General features: G+C 45.2%; 1 protein-coding gene across 1 annotated transcript in view; it reads left to right on the forward strand.

Annotated features, from left to right (window-relative positions):
* LOC119963373 (ADP/ATP translocase 4-like) overlaps window positions 1-18,893 on the forward strand; it is a 107,546-nt gene that overhangs the window by 22,331 nt on the left and 66,322 nt on the right. Inside the window, exons 2-3 of the mRNA XM_038792407.1 lie at window positions 3,919-4,046; window positions 8,688-8,805. Of these exons, the coding sequence (XP_038648335.1) occupies window positions 3,919-4,046; window positions 8,688-8,805 (246 nt within the window). The remainder of the gene's footprint in view (window positions 1-3,918; window positions 4,047-8,687; window positions 8,806-18,893) is intronic.

Genomic DNA, 18,893 nt, shown 5'->3' on the forward strand with positions numbered 1-18,893 from the left:
GCAAACAACAAAATACTAAAACCCCATGAACCATTGCACTCCGAAAGGAAGCTATATATTAACATAACGAACAGAACAGCGCCCCAAATCTAAATCCAAACTGTAAAAACTCAACCAAGAACAAGAAAAAGCAAGAACAAACATGGAACCCCAACAATTCAACAAGCCTGCCCCCCAACTCAATCTCACCACGCCCAACCCATGTTTCATAATCAAAGACCCCTCCCACCCGGCTTACTAACTCTTCCAACATCTTACATCAGGAAGGAGATACAATAGTCTGAGAACACGCACAAACAGATTCAAAAACAGCTTCTTCCCCACTGTTCATAGACTTTTCACTGAACCTCGGTACACGTGACAAACAAATCCAATCCAATCTTAACAAAGGAGTCCGTCTCTCCCGACACATCAAATAAATAGTCCTTTCCATCGAAAGCCACTCTTAGCTGAGCCGGGTAGTCCACACCAAACGAGACACTTAATTTTATACAGGATGGCCATGGCTCTATTGAACACAGTCCTGTTCTTCAACAGCTCCCATGTCTTGGTCGAACCTGATGGCGTGGCTCTCTCATTTAATGTCTCAAGGCTCCTTCGCCCATCTCAGAACCCATTCTTTCTTTATGAAGCTATGGACCTTTATTATTGCCACACACGGTGAATCCTCAGGAGAAGGTCTCTGCCAGAATGTACGGTGAGCTCAGTCCAACTTAGGAAGGGATGTGACTCCACACTCCTCCACCATCTTGCCAAACATCTGTAGCCACCTGGGGTGACCACTGGCCAGACACAAAATGGAAGATTGCAAGAAATGCAGGGAAAATTGGACAGGTTGTAAAAAGCAAGCAGCTTGCAGAGTGCGTTGGACTGCTACAGAAACCAGTTTGGCTGTTGCTGAAACCAGACAACGCTATGAAAAGAAACAGTTAGCATATTAATGAGGTGATACCGGGCGCAAAAGACACAAGTTAACACTAATTGATACATTGGATGGAAGGCCAGACTTTTCGGCGCCAAAGAAGCCCAAAACAATGAGCCCCAAGAACCGCCCCAGTGATCGAGCAACTGCCCTGCTATTGGGGAATTCAAATCAATCGATTGAGAAGAGACCCAATCGATTACAAGAGTATAGAGGGTCCGCCCAGGTGGGCGCAAGACACTGAGAGGAGTATAAGACAGAGAATGCGACCCCAGCTCTCTCTCTCTACCAGCCTCTCCTCGACTAGCTCTGTCAGCCTCTCCTTGACCAGCTAGCTCTCCCAGCAGAACACCGTTGCAGCAGAAGAACCTTGAGGAGGAGAGGTCTGGAAAAGCAGCCGCCAGCAAGTAAGTGTCACAATGCACGCTACGGAAATAGACACTCCTGACCCCTTTAGACCATAACCACTGGAAGCCTGCGGACCTTGGACAAAGCTAGAAGCCGTTGTTCCCTGATCCGGCAGCCCCCTTATCCAGATAAGCATTTGGCCTAGTAGTGGTAGGATTAGTCTAGTCTTATAGTTTATATACATGATTAGTAGATTACTGTAATATAATAAACGTGTCTTGTTTGAACTTACTAATTGGTGTATGGTTGTATTGCTTTGAACTTGGCCTTGAAACTTGTGGCGGTATCTTAACGATACCTGGCGACTCCAAAGCTAAGTAACGAAACAGAGCCAAATTGAGTGTTCAGCACACTCGCCCAGAACGAGCAACACATCTCTGCGAGACTGCATGGGAGTTGGGTCTTCCATCCCCTCTGACAGCCCCACAATTCGAATGTTTTGCCTCCTGGACTGATTCTCTAGATCATTCATGTTAGCCTTCAACGGCTTGTTTGCTTCAGCCACCAAAGACATCTCCGCTTCCAATGAGACAATCCAATCACTGGCTCGAAAGGGCCATTTCATATCATTTATCGTGACTCCATGGACTTTCACGGTTTCAGTGGTCTTCTCCAGAGCCACCCTGAGGGGAGCCAAGGCCTCTTCCATTAATTTGTGGAGGTCCTCTGATACAATCCATCAGTGTTTATCAAATTTCTTCGCCAAGGTACTAGAAAGCATCTCGACTGTTAGTAGAGTGTCTGGAGCCTCACAGGCTGCCTCCGCCATTTTATTCGCCAACAAACTCAGAGTACTCCGTCGATGAACATCTGTCCACCTTCTTTCTGAAATGTCTTCTCCAGGCATTTCAATCATATCAAATCCTTATTCCATTAATAATGTGGGTTTTCAAAAGGAACCCCCACCCTCCCTCCCTCGCCGATACTTGAGAGAAAGGAGCAAAAGGTTCAGTACTCCAGCGGGAGCCACCTCATGCATGTCTCACCCCTGCATTATGCCACTGGAAATCCTACTTCATATAAATGTGGGAAGGTGTGGTACTATCCTGATAGAAAAATGTCAGTTGATTTTTTTTTTATTCTTTCATGGGATTTCCGCATCCCTGGCTGGGCCAGTATTTATTGTCCATCCCTAATTGCCCTTGAGAAGGAGATGGACCTTGGAATAGCTGCAGGCCATGTGTAGGTAGACCCATGATGCTGTTAGGGAGTTCCAGGATTTTAACCTATTGAATATTGAAGAAGTGACGATATTGCTCCAAGTCAGGATGGTGTTTCCAAGCTGCTAATGTCCTTTTGAGATGGAGAGGTTGCTGGTTTGGGAGTGTAGCAAATGCAGCATTATTACCTAAGTAGCAAGTTCAACAAAAACTTGCATTCATATTCCACCTTGTAACACAAACTGTACCAAGAGACTTCACAACTGGAAGTTGGCAGGAAGAGTAAAGTGAGCCTATGATGAATGGGAGGAATAAGTGAGGCAAGCAAGGACAAAATAATGGATAATTCACTAGGAAATAGTAGCCATACAGTAGTGATGAATGGATGTTTCTCTGGTGGAAGGGGATGGCAAGTCCTGAGGGTTTGTGATAGTGACTATTGTGTTTCTTGTTACACATCAATGAGGTGGACTTGGATAAGGCCTCCTGTGATACAATAATCTATGATTCTAAGGAAGTGGAGTAGATGGCTCCCACTTTTACCTACATCTATCCTCACAGCATGGTGTACAGCAATAGCAGACAATGAGACAGTAGTCCCAAAATCAGGCAATTGGTAACAATTTGAAAAACCGTGAGTGAAAGCTTTTAAAGAGCAGAGATAGTCTGAGGTCGGGTGGATCCGATGCAGTTGACATTATTCACCTAATTGGAGTGTACAAAATATTGCTGTTATACTTCTCTGTCGAATTTACTAAGCAACTGATGACTCAAAGTATCTCCTATAAATCCAAGTAGCACCTCTGCTTGAATAATCACAATCTGTCATTCAGGGATTGTTTAAACTGTAAATATAAATTATTGTTTGTACATTTTAAACGAAATTTAGATATTAAAGGAATTAAAATATTGAACCTGTAAGCTGGTAGTGGGGTTGGGTCGGGGGAGTTGAGTTGGAGGGTCAGGTGGTAGAATTAGTTGATGAGGTCAGGTCAGATCGGGTTGGATGGTCAGGGGAGGAGTGTGGTCAGGGGAGGAGTGGGGTAGGTCATGGATGGAGTTGGGGGTGGAGGAATCAGTTGTATAGTTACACAGGTGTTCGACTAGGTATCTGTCTTGGCATTTCCTGCGGAACTATCCAGGTAAGTACATAGGAACTGTCCAAAGACACTCAGTTGGAGACTGTGGAGGGTCCCATCGGAAATTTAAACATCCTGGATAATTCCCACAGAGTCATTGCATTCGGACTTCTGAGAGGTCCCATAGTGCAATCTTGGCACAATCTTGGAGTGTATGTCTGGTTTCTGACCATCTTGAGACTGGATGATCTGAGCCCGTAACTGCTTAATTTTCAGTATCTGCAAATCTTTCTGATGATATTGTTTTACATATTTGCCATCCGTTCTTACAAAAGCTCTTTCTGTTTAGGATTTGTGAGTTTTTGGCGTGGCAACTTAGCGAATGTGATTCGATATTTCCCAACTCAGGCTTTGAACTTTGCCTTCAAGGACAAGTACAAGCAAATATTTATGGCAGGAATTGACAAAGAGAAACAGGTATGATTAAATGATATAGCATTATCACAAATGTCTGGAACATTACTGTTCTAATGCTGAACACGCTATAAACCCTTTTGTCTTGGGTAAACCAATAACTTACGCAGTTAAAACTGTACTGTAATGATGTGTGGATTTCAAAGGAAGAAATGAGGATACTTTTATTATTACATTTAAGCACTGCAATCATAAGTAGTGTCTTGTTTGAGACGAATCAAACTATTAATATTAGTCATGCCACTACGTACAGTCTGCAAATAAAGGCTTAATACTTGACCAAATGAGCAAACATAAAGGGCCCAAGGACAAAATGTATTTGGGTAGAGTTCAGGGATGTATAGGTATATCAATTAGACCACCAAAAAGTGGAAAATATATAGAGAAGTAAATTTTCAGTGAGATCAAAGAGAACTATATGTAATAATGGGGGATTTAAATTATCTCAATATACACTCGGGTACTAATCGTGTGAAGGACGAGAGAGGGAAAAGAGGTTCATGAGAATTTTCTTGCCTAGTATGTTTCAAGCTTAAACAGGAAGGGAACATTGCTGAATCTAGTTCTTGGGAATGAGGGCAAACAAAACTGGAGCTCCCTGGATGACGGAGACAGAGTAAAATAGAGCAGAAAATGGGCGTTGTGTATGACAGATGCAAGTGACAACCACGCTGAAAATAAGAAGTTTAGATGGGAAGTGAAGAAACAAATGAGAGGAGAATGACACCTAACATGACAGGAAATCCAAAAGTCTTCGACAGGCATATAAATAGGAAAAAAGGTACTAATGGGATGGTGGGGCTCATCAGGGACCAAAAAGACAATCTATGTATGGAGGCGGAGGACTTGGCTGAGCAGCAGCTAAATAAAACTTTTTTTAAAAAGGTGTCCTTGGGATGTGGGCATCACTGGCAAGACCACGATTTATTGCCCATCCCTAATTGTCCCTGAGAAGGTGATGGTGAGCTACATTCTTAAACTGCTGCAGTCCAATTCATGTAGCTACAGGGCTGTTAAGAAGCAAGATTCAGGATTTTGGTACAGTGTCATGGAAGTGTCAGTGACTTGCAAGGAAAGCTGCATTTGTTCTGTGTGCTGCCATTGGCCTGACTGGAGAAGTCAGGGTTTTGGTATGTCCTGGTGAATTGCTGCAATGTTTCTTGTAGATGGAACATGCAGCTGCTATCTTGCCAGTGATGGATGATGTGCTGATCAAGTAGGCTGCTTTGTCCTCGATGGAGTCAAGCTTCTTGATGTTTTTGGAGTTGCACTCGTCCAGATAAATGGAGAGTATCCCATCCCACTCTTAACTTGTACCTTGTAGATAATTTACAGGCTTTGGGAATTGGAGGTGTTATTCGCAGCAGAATTCCCAGCCTCTGTCCTTCTTTTGTAGCCACAGTATTTATGTGGCTGGTCCAGTTAAGTTGGTAGTCACTGTTGACCCTCAGGATGTTGATGGGGGTAATGCCAAAGGGCGATGGTTCAATTCACACTTTTAGCAGAATGTCATTGCCTGGCATTTGTACGACTTGAATGTTACTTGTCAGTTATCAGCCCAAGCCTGAGTTTTGCCATGTCTTGTTCATACAGATATGGACTGTTTCAGTGTCTGAGGCATTGTGAATGGCACTGAATGCTGCAGTTATCAATAAACATTCGCACATCTGACACTGTTGGAGTGAAGGTTTCTGGATGAAGTAGCTGAAAATAATGGGCCTAAGGATACTTCTACTCTGGGGAATTCCTATAGTCATATCCTGGAGGCCTCCAACAACAGAAACCATCTTCCGTCTGCTATGTCTGACTCAACCCAATAGATAGTTTCCCCCTGATTCCCACGGACTTGCAGGGTTCCTTGATGTCTGACTTGGTCAAATGCTGTCAAGGGCAAATACTCTCACTTACTCTCTGGAACTCAGGGCTTTTATCCATGTTTGAACCAATGCTGTAATCAGGCAAGACTTGCATCTCTAATGTTGGGATCTCAGGAGGAGGCCAAGAGGAATCATCCACTCGGCATTTCTGGCTGAAGGTGGCTGCAAACACTTCAACTTTGACTTGTATACTGATGTGCTGGGCTCTCCCATCATGAGGCTGGGGAAATTTTATGAGGCTCCTACTCGAGTTAGTTGCTTAATGGTCCACCAGTGTTTACAACTGGATGTGGCAGGACTGTATAGCTTTTGATCTGATCCATTAGTTGTGGGATAGCTTAGCTCTTTCTGCTGAATCTGTTATTTAGTACACAAGTAGTTTTGTATTGTCCCTTCACCAGGTTGGCATCTCATTTTTAGGTATGCCTGGTGGTGCTCCTGGTATGTTTTCTGTAATAAAAAGGTATCTGGCATAGCAAGGATTAAAGTGGGACTGGGAAATAGTGCTACCCTCAGTGTGATGTGAGGAGACACCTGAGAGTAGGGTCAGTTGTTGACTGGACAGAGATCTGGCAACTCTGGAGTTGGCTCATGGCTATGTATATATTCAGGAGGGATGTTGACCAGCTAAGGCCATACCTCATCCATAGACCTGAAGGTAGCGATCAGGAGGAACCTCCTCCTGATCCATCAAGGTGAAGCTTCGATTATGCACTTGAGTAAATTAGAAGAAGATGACAACCAGGAGAGGAGGGTGTTAATGTGACACATGATCTGACTCTAGGATCAGTTTGGACTGGACAGATGCTGGTGTAGATTCAAGCATGGAGATGGCTTGTAGCTTGAGATACCCTGTATATATGCACATAGTTATGTGTTATCAATAAAAAGTTAATGTTCCACCATACAAGGCTCAGAACCTCTTCGTAAGATCTACTGAACATACAGCATTTTCCTGCATTGCTCATTCAACCAGGGTTGATCCCCTGGTTTGATAGTAATGGTAAAGTAAAGGATATTCTGGGCCATGAGGTTACAGATTGGTTAAATACAATACTACTGCTGTTGATGGCTCACAGTGCCTCATGGATGCTCATTTTTGAGTTGTTAGATCTATAAGTCTGTGCCATTTAACACGATTAATGGTATCCTTAGTGTGAAGGCAGAGCATTGTCTGCACAAGGACTGTACAAATACTGTCATGAACAGATGCATCAGGAACAGGTAGATTGGTGAGGATAAGGCCTCGTGTTTAACCAGCTTGAGTTTAGTTTTTGTTGAGGTAAAGAGATTTGAAGTTGGTAATGTGATTGATGTTGTCCATAGGTATTTCCAAAATTGATTTGGTATGGTGCCACATAATAGGTTGCCAACATAATTGAAGCCCATGGAATAAAAAGGACAGTGACATGAAGCAGAGTAGTGATGGCACAATTTCAAAATTCACAGACGACAGGACATTGAGAAACTAGTGGAATGGGTAGACCTGTGGCAGAGAAGAAGGAGAAGAGGATATAAATTAAAGGGCGCACAATTCTTGAGTGATTGCGGGAACAGAAAAACCTGGAGTTGTAAGTTGACGGTGGCAGGTTGGTTGAGAAAGTGGTTAGAAAGACATGTGGGTCTCTTATTACAAATGGAGGCAAAAGTGTACAAAAGCAACTAAGTTATGATGAACCTTGATTAAAACGCTGGTTCAGCCTCAGCATTGCATCCAATTCTGGGCATTGCACTTCAAGAAGGATGTGAAGGCTTTAGAATTTACAAAAATGGTTCCAGAGATGAGGGATATCAATTGCTTTTAAAAAAGGTAAATCCAATTGAGGGGAAATTTAGCATGGCCAATCCACCTACCCTGCACAACTTTGGGTATGGGGGTGAGACCCACACACATACTGGGAGAATGTGCGCATTCCACTTGAACAGTAACTCGTGGCCAGGATCGAACCCAGGTCCTCGACCCCATGAGACAGCAGAGCTAACCACGGCGCTGCCATGCTGCCCTGTGTGGAGGGGGGTATTTCAATTACAAGGATAGATAGAAGATTGTTGTTCTTAGACAAGAGAAGGTCTCATTACCAGATGAATATTGCAATCATGATGCAGGCAAGCAGTAGCATGTCTCCCAAGGGTCATTTGTGAAGATCTATGAATTGGAAATGGACCCTGCCATTAATATGAAAACAACATGCCTGACAAAGCAAGTCAAGTCAAAGTACACCAGTGTCAGTTCAAAAAATAGCTATACTAGTGATGTTAATGGAAAGGAGCCATCTGCATCTTAATCTGATTATATAGTTTCTTAGAAGCAACCTTTTACTGGTTTGCAGACAAAGCCATCTGACCCCATGAAGATACTCCAGAGGTATATCCCTGCAGTACTCCTGCAGACTATTTAGCCAAGTCTAGCTTACTTTCCCAGGAATATCTTGTGTCTAGCTCATCAAATACCAATGGCTCCAGTAATGGATCTTAAATAATGCATTGCAGTTTCATGTTTTTGATGATTCTGTTTTTCTTTATTATGTAACTTTGCCTTGTTATATTTTAAACCATATACCTGACCTAGAACCTGGAAAGATGTAAAACTTGCAAGTAAACTTCAGTGACTTAAGCAAGTACTGATTAGATAAAAAAAATAGTTGCACCATGTTTGGAAGCCTTGACAATTGTTGAGAAAACAAAATGAGTAACTGCAATTAAAAGTGCTAATAACCAGTTCAAATATTAATTTACAAGTGTGATAATCTTTCCTTTTATGTTACAGTTTGGAAAATGGTTCTTGGCAAATTTAGCATCAGGAGGAGCTGCAGGTGCCACGTCCCTCTGTTTTGTGTATCCCCTGGATTTTGCGCGAACACGCTTGGCTGCTGACATTGGGAAAGGTTTGTTTGAAGGAAATTTCCAGCCTGGTACTGAAACAACAATATGCACGGTCAATACGCTCTATACATGGAACTAATTAAACAGTGTGAGAAAACTCAGTTTAAAATGGCCAAGGCAGATGGGGTTGCTGGGTTACGGGGATAGGCTGGAAGTGTGGGCTTAAGTAGGGTGCTCTTTCCAAGAGCCGGTGCAGACTCAATAGGCCGAATGGCCTCCTTCCGCACTGTAAATTCTATGAACCCCTGCCCCCATCTCCCCACTAACCTTACACTCATCCCCCACTGCGCTTCCAAGAACTAGCCTGCCCAGATAGCCTGGTTGCCCCTACCCTTGGCGCCTATAATCCTACTCCCCCACTGATTCCCCTCCACCCGACTTGAACATGAGTGCAAACAAAGCAAAACAACCCCTCCCCAAGCCAAACAAAGAGACCAACCCCCCATCCTCGAACAAAGAACAAAAAGCAAACCTGACGCCGAAAAAGAAGGAAATGGCCCCAAATATAAGTTAAAAGCAGCATCACAGCATCTCCACAAAAGTTCAAGGTCCACCTTCTCCTGCCAGTCCATTGTCTCTGACAAATTCGACCATCTCCACCGATCCAAAGTACAACTTCCGGCCTTCGTAGGTGATCCACAGACATGCCGGGTACAGTAGCCCAACTTCATCTTCCTGTAGAGGGCCAACGTGACCTTGTTAGAATACTTACTCTCTCTTGGCCAGCTCTGCACCCAGGTCCTGGTGCACTGCCCTCCCAGTTGCAGCGCCTCGTCTGCCTGGCCCACCCCAATATTTGCTCCTTGTTCAGGAACTGGTGCAACCACACCACCATCGCCCTCAGCAGCTCAGTCCCCTGGGGTTTCCTCATTAGCGCCCTGTGCGCTCGATCCACCGCCAAAGGCTGTACAAATGCACCCTCTCCTAGCAGCTTCTCGAGCATCCATCCCACGTACCGCCAGCATCGGCTCCTTCAATCCCCTCCGGCAGGCCCACAATCTGTATGTTCTGCCTGCGTGACCGGTTCTCCAGGTCTTCACCTTCTCCTGGAGCCGCCTCTGCTGGTCCCGCATCAGCCACATCTCTGGCGCCATCGAGGCAAGCTGCTACTCATGTTCCCACATCACCTCTATCTTCTGGATTGCCTGACTGGACTGCCAGCTTCGTCTCAACGTGATCGATCACCTCCTTGATCAAATCCACCCTCTGGACTCTCCTGATGTTGCTGGGTGAACTTCTTATTCAAGATGCTCACCAGCTGGTCCGTCGACCACTGAGCCGGCAACCTTGCTCCCTGCCCCCTCCGCCATCTCCACCTGCGTTGCAGGCGCCGCACCAGCTCCAACCGACGGATTCCCTCTTTTTCGACTGCTTCTGGCCCTCGGCTCTATTCACCAGGGGGTCAATCTCTTCCACTCACTCTCCTGCACTTTTTTTCCACCTCACATTCACCTGTTAACCAGGGAAAAGGTCCGAAAAACCACCCATGAGCTAAAAGCACCAAATGTGTGACCACTCACTCCATGCAACCACCGGAAGTCCACGGATCACATTCTTCAGGGAATATTTATTTATGCTTTAGCCCTTATTTGGTTTCATTGGTTCTAATTCTCAGCTGAGACCCTCATGATTCGTTCAGGAAAGTATCAATCACTTAACAGGTGATGGGTTAATTAGACATTAATCAATGACTTCAAATTAATGATCATTCATGGCTCCTGTCCCACGTTCAAACTCCCTGAGCTGGATTATCCAATTGGGAGACTATGTTCCCACGCCGGAGTGGGAACGGTGGCGTTTAACGCCAGGAAAACTGGCGCAAAACGGCCACCGATTCCCCGTTTTTCTGGGGGCTAGCAGGACGGTCTGGAAAATTGCCGGGTCCGTGGCCACGCATGCGCACAGCGGCGGCCTGCAGTGGTCGCACCGTGCTTCATGGCGGATGCAGCCCGCGGACCCAGCCCGTGAAATAGTCCCCACCTTCGGCCGGCTCGCACGTCCCGGACCGCCCCACCACAGTGCCGCCGCCCCCCCGCAGATCGGCCCTCCCCCAACTGTGGCAGCGCTGGACTGATTGCGCTGTCACCACGCCGAGTTCCCGACAGGTGAGACCACACGTGCCCCATGCTCTTCGGGATCTCGGCCGGTCAGGGGCGGAGTATCGGGGGGCGGGCCTTGGACAATGGCCTGAGGTCGTCGGTACGGCATGCAGGGTACTCTTGAGTACGTCGCTTTAGAGGGGGCGGAGCATCGCGTGAGTGGCACCGCCTCAAATTCAGTCGGGAAATGTGATTCTCCGACCGTTCGCCGAACATGATTTCGCCATCGGTGACCAGAGAATCCAGCCCCCTATGTCCCGTCTGGTCTCAGTTACGAGATTGTTGAATGTACCCTCATCGCTTTTCTACAGTACATCTTTTGCAACATTTGAGACAGCCATGGTCAGGATTCAAAAGTTTAGTCAATTTTATAACTTGAGCACATTTCTACAAATCCAATAATTTTCAAGAACCATTTTATTTTCCAGTATATTTTAGCTAATATTTTAAAGGACCCCCTTTATAATTGTTGAACCCAACACTGCCGCTGAATCCAACTTTGCACTGATTTTAGTGAGACTCCGCATCACAAATTGATGAGTAAATTAAAAGCTTGTGGGGTCTAAAACGTGCTGCCCTCATGGACTCTCCTTGTTACTTCCTCAAAAAATTCAATCAAGTTAGTTGGATATAACCTTCCCTTAATAAAACCATGCTGACTGTCCTTGATTATTCTGTGTCTTTCTATGAATGACAATTTATATCGTCTCTGAATTGTTTCTAATAATGTGGGTACCTTTGAAGTTAAACTGTATGACTCCGGTTAGACCATAAGACGTAGGAGGCACTCAGCCCATCGAGTCTGCTCCGCCATTCAATCATGGCTGATATTTTTCTCATCCCCATTCTTGTGCTTTCTCCCCATAACCCCCGATCCCCTTTATTTATCAAGAACCTATCTATCTCTGTCTTAAAAGACACCCAGCCATTTGGCCTTCACAGTCTTCTGCGGCAAAGAGTTCCACAGATTCACCACCTCTGGCTGAAGAAATTCCTCCTCATCTCTGTTTTAAAGGATCGTCCCTTTGGTCTGAGATTGTGCCCTCTGGTTCTAGTTTACCAACAAATGGAAACATCCTCTCCACGTCCACTCTATTCAGGCCACGTAGTATCCTGTAAATTTCAATAAGATCCCCCTTCATCCTTCTAAACTCCCAATGAGTTTGACCCAGAGTCCTCACCCGCTTCTCACATGACAAGCTCTTCAGGCCAGCACATTCTTCTACAGATACAAGCCCCAAACAGCTCATAATTCACCAAATGGGGTCTGACCAGAGTCTTATACAGCCTCAGAAGTACATCACTGCTCTTGTATTCTAGCCTTTTTGATATGAATGCGAACATTGCATTTACCTTCCTAACCGCCGACAGAACCAGCATGTTAACCGTAAGAGAATTTTGAACTAGGGCACCTAAGTCCCTTTGTACTTCTGATTTCCTCAGCGTTTTCCCATTTAGAAAATAGTCTATACGTCCATTCTTCCTTCCAAAGTGCATAAACTCGCACTTTTCCACATTGTATTCCATCTATCACTTCTTTGCCCACTCTCCTAGCCTGTCCAAGTTCTTCCGCAGCCCCCTGCTTGCTCAATATTACCTGTCCCTCTGCATATTTTTGTATCATCTGCAAACTTAGCAACAGTGCCCTCGGTTCCTTTTTCCAGATTGTTAATGTATATTGTGAAAAGTTGTGGTCCCAACACCGACTCTTGAGACACCACTAGTCACCGGCCACAATCCTGCAAAACTCCCCTTTATCCCCACTCTCTGTCTTCTGCCAATCAGCCAATACTCTATCCATGCCAGTATCTTACCCTTAACACCATGGGCTCTTAACTTAGTTAACAGCCTCTCTATGGCCCCGCTGTCAAAGGCCTTCTGGAAATCTATCTGGATGACGTCCACTGGTTCTCCTTCGTCTAACTTGCTTGTTACCTGATTTGTCAGTCATGACTACCCCTTGACCAAGCTTTTGCTTACTCAGTCCTATTTTATCATGCACTCCCAAGTACTCACAATCTCATCTTTAATAATGGACTCTAAAATCTTACCAATAACCAAAGTCAGGCTAACCGGCCTATAATTTCCCGCCTTCTGCCTCCCTCCCTTTTACACAATGGTGTTACATTAGCCACTTTCCAATCCTCTGGGACTCTTCCTGCCTCCAGTGATTCCTGAAAGATCACCACCAATGCCTCCACAATGTCCTCAGATATCTCTTTTAGAACCCTGGGGTGTAGTCCATCCAGTCCAGGGGATTTATCCACCTTCAGACCTTCCAGTTTCCCCAGAACCTTCTCCTTAGTGATGACCATTAGCCTCACCTCTGCCCCTTGATTCTCCTGGAGTCCTGGTATCCCACTAGTTTCTTCCACTGTGAAAACTGATACAAAGTAATTATTTGGTTCCTCTGCCAGTTCTTTGTTTCCTATTACTACTTTTCCAGCCTCGTTTTCCAGTGGTCTAATGTTTTCTTGCCTCTCTTACTTTTTTACATACTGAAAAAAACCTTCCTATCTTTTTTCATATTACTAGCCAGCTTACACTCCTATTTCACCTTCTCCCGCCCTATTGCTTTTATAGTTGTCCTCTGCTCGCTTGTAAAGGCTTCCCAGTCCTCTGGCTTCCCACTAAAACGTGCCACTTTGTGCTTTTTCTTTTGCTTTTATGCTTGATTTCCCTCGTCAACCATGGATGCCTTGTCCTCCTTGATTTATTTGATTTGATTTATTATCACATGTACCGAAGTACAATGAAAAGTATTTTTCTGCGGCCGAGGAACATACACATTACGTACATAGTAGACACAGGAATAATCAACAGAGAACATTGACAAATGGTACATCAACAAAACAGTGATTGGTTACAGTGCAGAACAAGCAAACCGTAGCTATCTTTCTTTAAGATAACTTGTAGTTATCTTTCTTTAATTGTAATTCCATTACATCTGATTCCAGCTACTTGGGGATACTGCCCCCTAAGGGTTCCTTCATGTCTGCCTCATTACAAATCACCAAATCCAGAATTACCTGTTCCCTAGTGGTCTCTCTAACAAGCTGCTCCAAAAGACTATCTCTTAGACATTCCACAAGTTCCTTTTCTTGGGATCCACTGCCAACCTGATTTTCCCAGTCCACCTGCATATTGAAATCCCCCATTATTATTGAAATATTGCCTTTCTTGTATGCCTTTTCTGTCTCCTGATTTATTTTCTCCCCCATATCCTGACTACTGCAAAGGGGCCTGTACGTAACTCCCATCAGGATCTTTTTTACCTTTACGATTCCTCAACTCTACCCACACAGATTTTATACCTTCTGATCCTATATTGCTTCTTGCTATCGATTTAATTTTATTCCTTACTAACAATGCAACCCCAACAGCTCTGCCCATCTGCCTGTCCTTTCGATAGGACACCCAGCCCTGATCCCCTCACAGCCATGTCTTTGTGATGCCCACAACATCATACCGGCCAATTTCAATGTCCGCAATAAGCTCTTTTACCTTGTTCCATATACTGCGTGCATCTCGGTGCAATAACATCCTCAGTCCTGCATTGACCACCTCTCTTCTCACATTTTTCACCTTTCTTGCTCTGCCTGAAGTTAGATTCCTGCCACCTTATATTCTCTCTGTCCTGTTAAGTGTTCTGGAAACTGAACTAACCTCTCCTGAGCCCTTGGCTCCTTTAACTAGTTTAAAGTCCTCGTCGTTAACCTGCACTTCTACCTTCTCCTTTAACTTTGATTTTCTAATTCTCCATACAACTGAACCCCTCCCCCCACCCCACTATTTAGTTTAAAGCCCTAGCTACAGCCCTATTTATTTGATTCACCAGAATTCTGGTCCAAGCAAAATTCCAATGAAGACCATCCCATCGGAACAGTATTTCCCCAGTACTGGTGCCAATGTCCCATGAATTCAAACCCATTTCTCCCACACCAATCTTTGAACCTCGCACTTACCTCCTTAATCTTATTGACCCTATGCCAATTAACTCGTGGCTCAGGTTGTAATCCAGGGATTGTTACCTTTTTGGTTCTGCTTTTTAATTTGGCTCCTAGCTGTTCATACTCCCTTAACAAAACCTCTGTCTTTGTTCTACTTATGTCATTGGTACCTATGTCGACCACATCAACTGGATCTTTACCCTCCGACTCCAAGTTCCTCTGCAGCCCACATGAGATATCCTGCCTGGTGCAGGCAACACAACCTTCGAGATTCTCAATCCTGTTCACAGAACAGTGTCAATGCCACTAACTATACTATCCCCTATTATGACTAAATTTCCGTTCTCTCCCCCAATTGAATGGCTCCCTATACCATGGTGCTGTGGTCAGTTTGCTCCTCCTCTCTCCAGTCCCCATTCCCGTCCGCACAGGGAGCAATAATCTCAACCTGTTGGACTGGGACAAAGGTTGAGGCTCCTGCAACACTACCTTCTCCTGCATCCCTCTATCTGCCTCACTTGTAGCCACACAGTCCTGTCCCTGACCACTGGCTGAATTCAAGGTGTTTAATCTAAGGGGTGTGACTGCCTCCTGAAACACAGTTTCCAGATACCTCTCCCCCTCCCTGATGTGTCGCAGCATCCGAAACTCAGAATCCAACCAATCAACTCTGAGCCGGAGTTCCTCGAGCAACCAACGCTTATATAGACATGGTCACTGGGAGCCACAATGGGGTCCACCAGCTCCCACATCATGCAGGAAGAACACATCATGTGACCCTTCATCTCTATTTTATTTAATTAGATTATAATTTAGATTTTACTTAATTTTTTAATTTTTCTCCTTGTCACCTCAGTCTGAAAGCAATTTATAAACAGTAATTTAAATGAATTTTCAAATTTAGCACAGCTTTTCTATTAGCCAATCAAATCACAGCCCTTCTGTGATGTCACGTTTCAGGTTTTTTTCAGACCACTCAGAGAATCACTTACCTTCCCAGCCTGCACTCTGAATTTCCCCCGCTCACAGCTCCCGAAGTGAAGGCCTGAGAATCCCCAAAGTAAGTTTTTTTTTTTTTTAAATATCACTTACCTTCCCAGTCTGCACTCTGAATTTCTCCCACTCACAGTTCCCGAGCTGCTATCACTTCAGGGAGGGCTGGTTTAGCTCAGTGGGCTAGACAGCTGGTTTGTGATGCAGAACAAGGCCAGCAGCGCGGGTTCAATTCCCGTACCAACTTACCCAAACAGGCGCCGGAATGTGGCGACTAGGGGCTTTTCACGGTAACTTCATACTTGTGACAAGAAAAGCTTATTATAGGGGCTGGTTTAGCACACTGGGCTAAATCGCTGGCTTTTAAGGCAGGCCAGCAGCACGTTTCAATTACCGTACCAGCCTCACCGAACAGGCGCCGGAATGTGGCAACTAGGGGCTTTTCACAGTAACTTCATTGAAGCCTACTCGTGTCAATAAGCGATTTTCATTTTGTTTCATTTTAGGGGCTGGTTTAGCACACTGGGCTAAATCGCTGACTTTTAAAGCAGACCACGGCAGGCCAGCAGCACGGTTCAATTCCCATACCAGCCTCCCCGAACAGGTGCCGGAATGTGGCGACTAGGCGCTTTTCACAGTAACTTCATTGAAGCCTACTCGTGACAATAAGCGATTTTCATTTTTCATTTTAGGGGCTGGTTTAGCACACTGGGCTAAATCGCTGGCTTTTAAAGCAGACCACGGCAGGCCAGCAGCACGGTTCAATTCCCGTACCAGCCTCCCCGAACAGGTGCCGGAATGTGGCAACTAGGGGCTTTTCACAGTAACTTCATTGAAGCCTACTCGTGACAATAAGCGATTTTCATTTCAAACACAAGTACAACAGTAGCAGTCCACCAGCATCATTCCTGCATTCAGAGAGGATTTGAAAACCTAGTCAGCGCCTTGCTGTTTCCCCCCTTGTCTTCCTTATCCGCCTGGGATACATTTTATCTGGAATTGTTGATTTATCCATTTTCTATTATGCTTATCATTTTAATTCTGTCACTGATTACCCCATTAAATTTTTCACATTCTTCCTCTTTACAACATGTTTTATCCTTCTCTTTCGTGAAGACATTTGCAAATGATTAATTAAGAATATGCCCATGCCTTGCACCTCTACACACAAGATATCCTTTTGGTCTCTAATTGGCCCTGCTCTTTCCTTAGTTATCCTCTTGATCCTTATGTATTTTAAAATATCTTTGGCTGAGGCAAGAAAACCGGCATATAGCTCGTTGGGTGTACTTTCCAGATAATCCAGCATTCTGTGTAGATATATTTTGGAGGTGTGGCCACTGGGAATCCCAAGATCAAAGGTTGCCTGATCTCTGATAGGCAACACAGAAACACCCCCAGATTGAGAGGGATCTGAGTGTCCTCGTGCATGAATCATAAAAGGCTAGTATGCATATTCGGCAAGAAATTAGGGAAGCTAATAAATATTATTGTATATTGCGAGCGGAGCAGGAAGAGGGCATGGCGACCATTCCCCCCTCCCACCCCGTGCACAGTGGGAGGAATGGAGGAGATAAAAACAGATAAATGCCATGAGGGAGGCACTCAGGACGGAACTCCACACAATGATGAAGGAGATGCTGGCAGAGACAAAGAACAAAATGCAGTGAACCATTAACGGCCTGGAAAGGAAGGTGGAGACGCAGGAGGAAACGATTCAAGAGTTGGAGAGGGCCGCCTCGGACCAGAGCGACAGGATGGTAACTCAGGAAACCAAGGTGAAAAGGCTGGTAACGACCCAGGGGAGCTTAGGAGGGAAAGTGGAGGACCAGGAAAACAGGTCCAGACGAAGAATGTTAAAATAGTGGGTCTGTCAGAGTGGATGGAGGGCAGAGACCCAACAGGCTACATCACCCAAATGCTGGGCAAGTTAGTGGGAAGAGAGAAATTTTCAAACCCCCCAGAAATCAACAGGGCGCTCCGACCCAGGCCCAAAGCCGGGGAGCAGCCCAGAGCGATTATCGTGAAGCTCCACAGGTTACAAGACAGGGAAAAAATCCTAAAGTGGGCCCAGCAGACAAAATCTACCACGTGGGAAGGGCAGACCATAAGGGTGTACCAGGACTTTGGGGAGGACCTGGTCAAAAGAAGGGCTGAATTCAACAGGGCCAAATCAGCACTCTACAAAAGTAATATGAAATTTGCGGTGCTATTCCCGGCCAAACTCTGGGTAACATTTGAGGGGAAGGAGCTGTTTTTTAACACCCCAGCGGCAGCGGAGGAGTTCGTTAGAGCGAACAAACTGGGGGAGGGACAGCCGCACTGGCCATCATGAAAGCGACGGGGATGGACAAGAAAGGAAGAATCGGAACAAAGAGCAGAGGGCAGACCGCAAACAGAGACAATATGATCACGAACTGTACACACATGTTTGGCGGACTGTGCTGGACTGTGCTAACTCACTCCCGGGCGCGTTCCATCTCTCAATGCAATGGTGGGGGAGCGAAGCAAGGTTAATTAAGATGAGGGAGGTTATGCTGCAATTGTATAAGGTGTTAGTGAGGCCACACCTGGAGTATTGTGTTCAGTTTTGGTCTCTTTACTTGAGAAAGGACGTACTGGCACTGGAGGGCGTGCAGAGGAGATTCACTAGGTTAATCCCAGAGCTGAAAGGGTTGGATTACGAGGAGAGGTTGAGTAGACTGGGACTGTACACTTTGGAATTTAGAAGGATGAGGGGAGATCTTATGGAAACATATAAAATTATGGAGGGAATAGATAGGATAGATGCGGGCAGGTTGTATCCACTGGCGGGTGAAAGCAGAACTAGGGGGCATAGCCTCAAAATAAGGGGAAGTAGATTTAGGACTGAGTTTAGGAGGAACTTCTTCACCCAAAGGGTTGTGAATCTATGGGATTCCTTGCGCAGTGAAGCAGTTGAGGCTCCTTCATTAAATGTTTTTAAGGTAAAGATGGATAGTTTTTTGAAGAATAAAGGGATTAAGGGTTATGGTGTTCGGGCCGGAAAGTGGAGCTGAGTCCTCAAAA

The sequence above is a fragment of the Scyliorhinus canicula genome, chromosome 3, assembly GCF_902713615.1.
Source record: "Scyliorhinus canicula chromosome 3, sScyCan1.1, whole genome shotgun sequence".
Classification (NCBI taxonomy): Eukaryota; Metazoa; Chordata; class Chondrichthyes; order Carcharhiniformes; family Scyliorhinidae; genus Scyliorhinus; species Scyliorhinus canicula.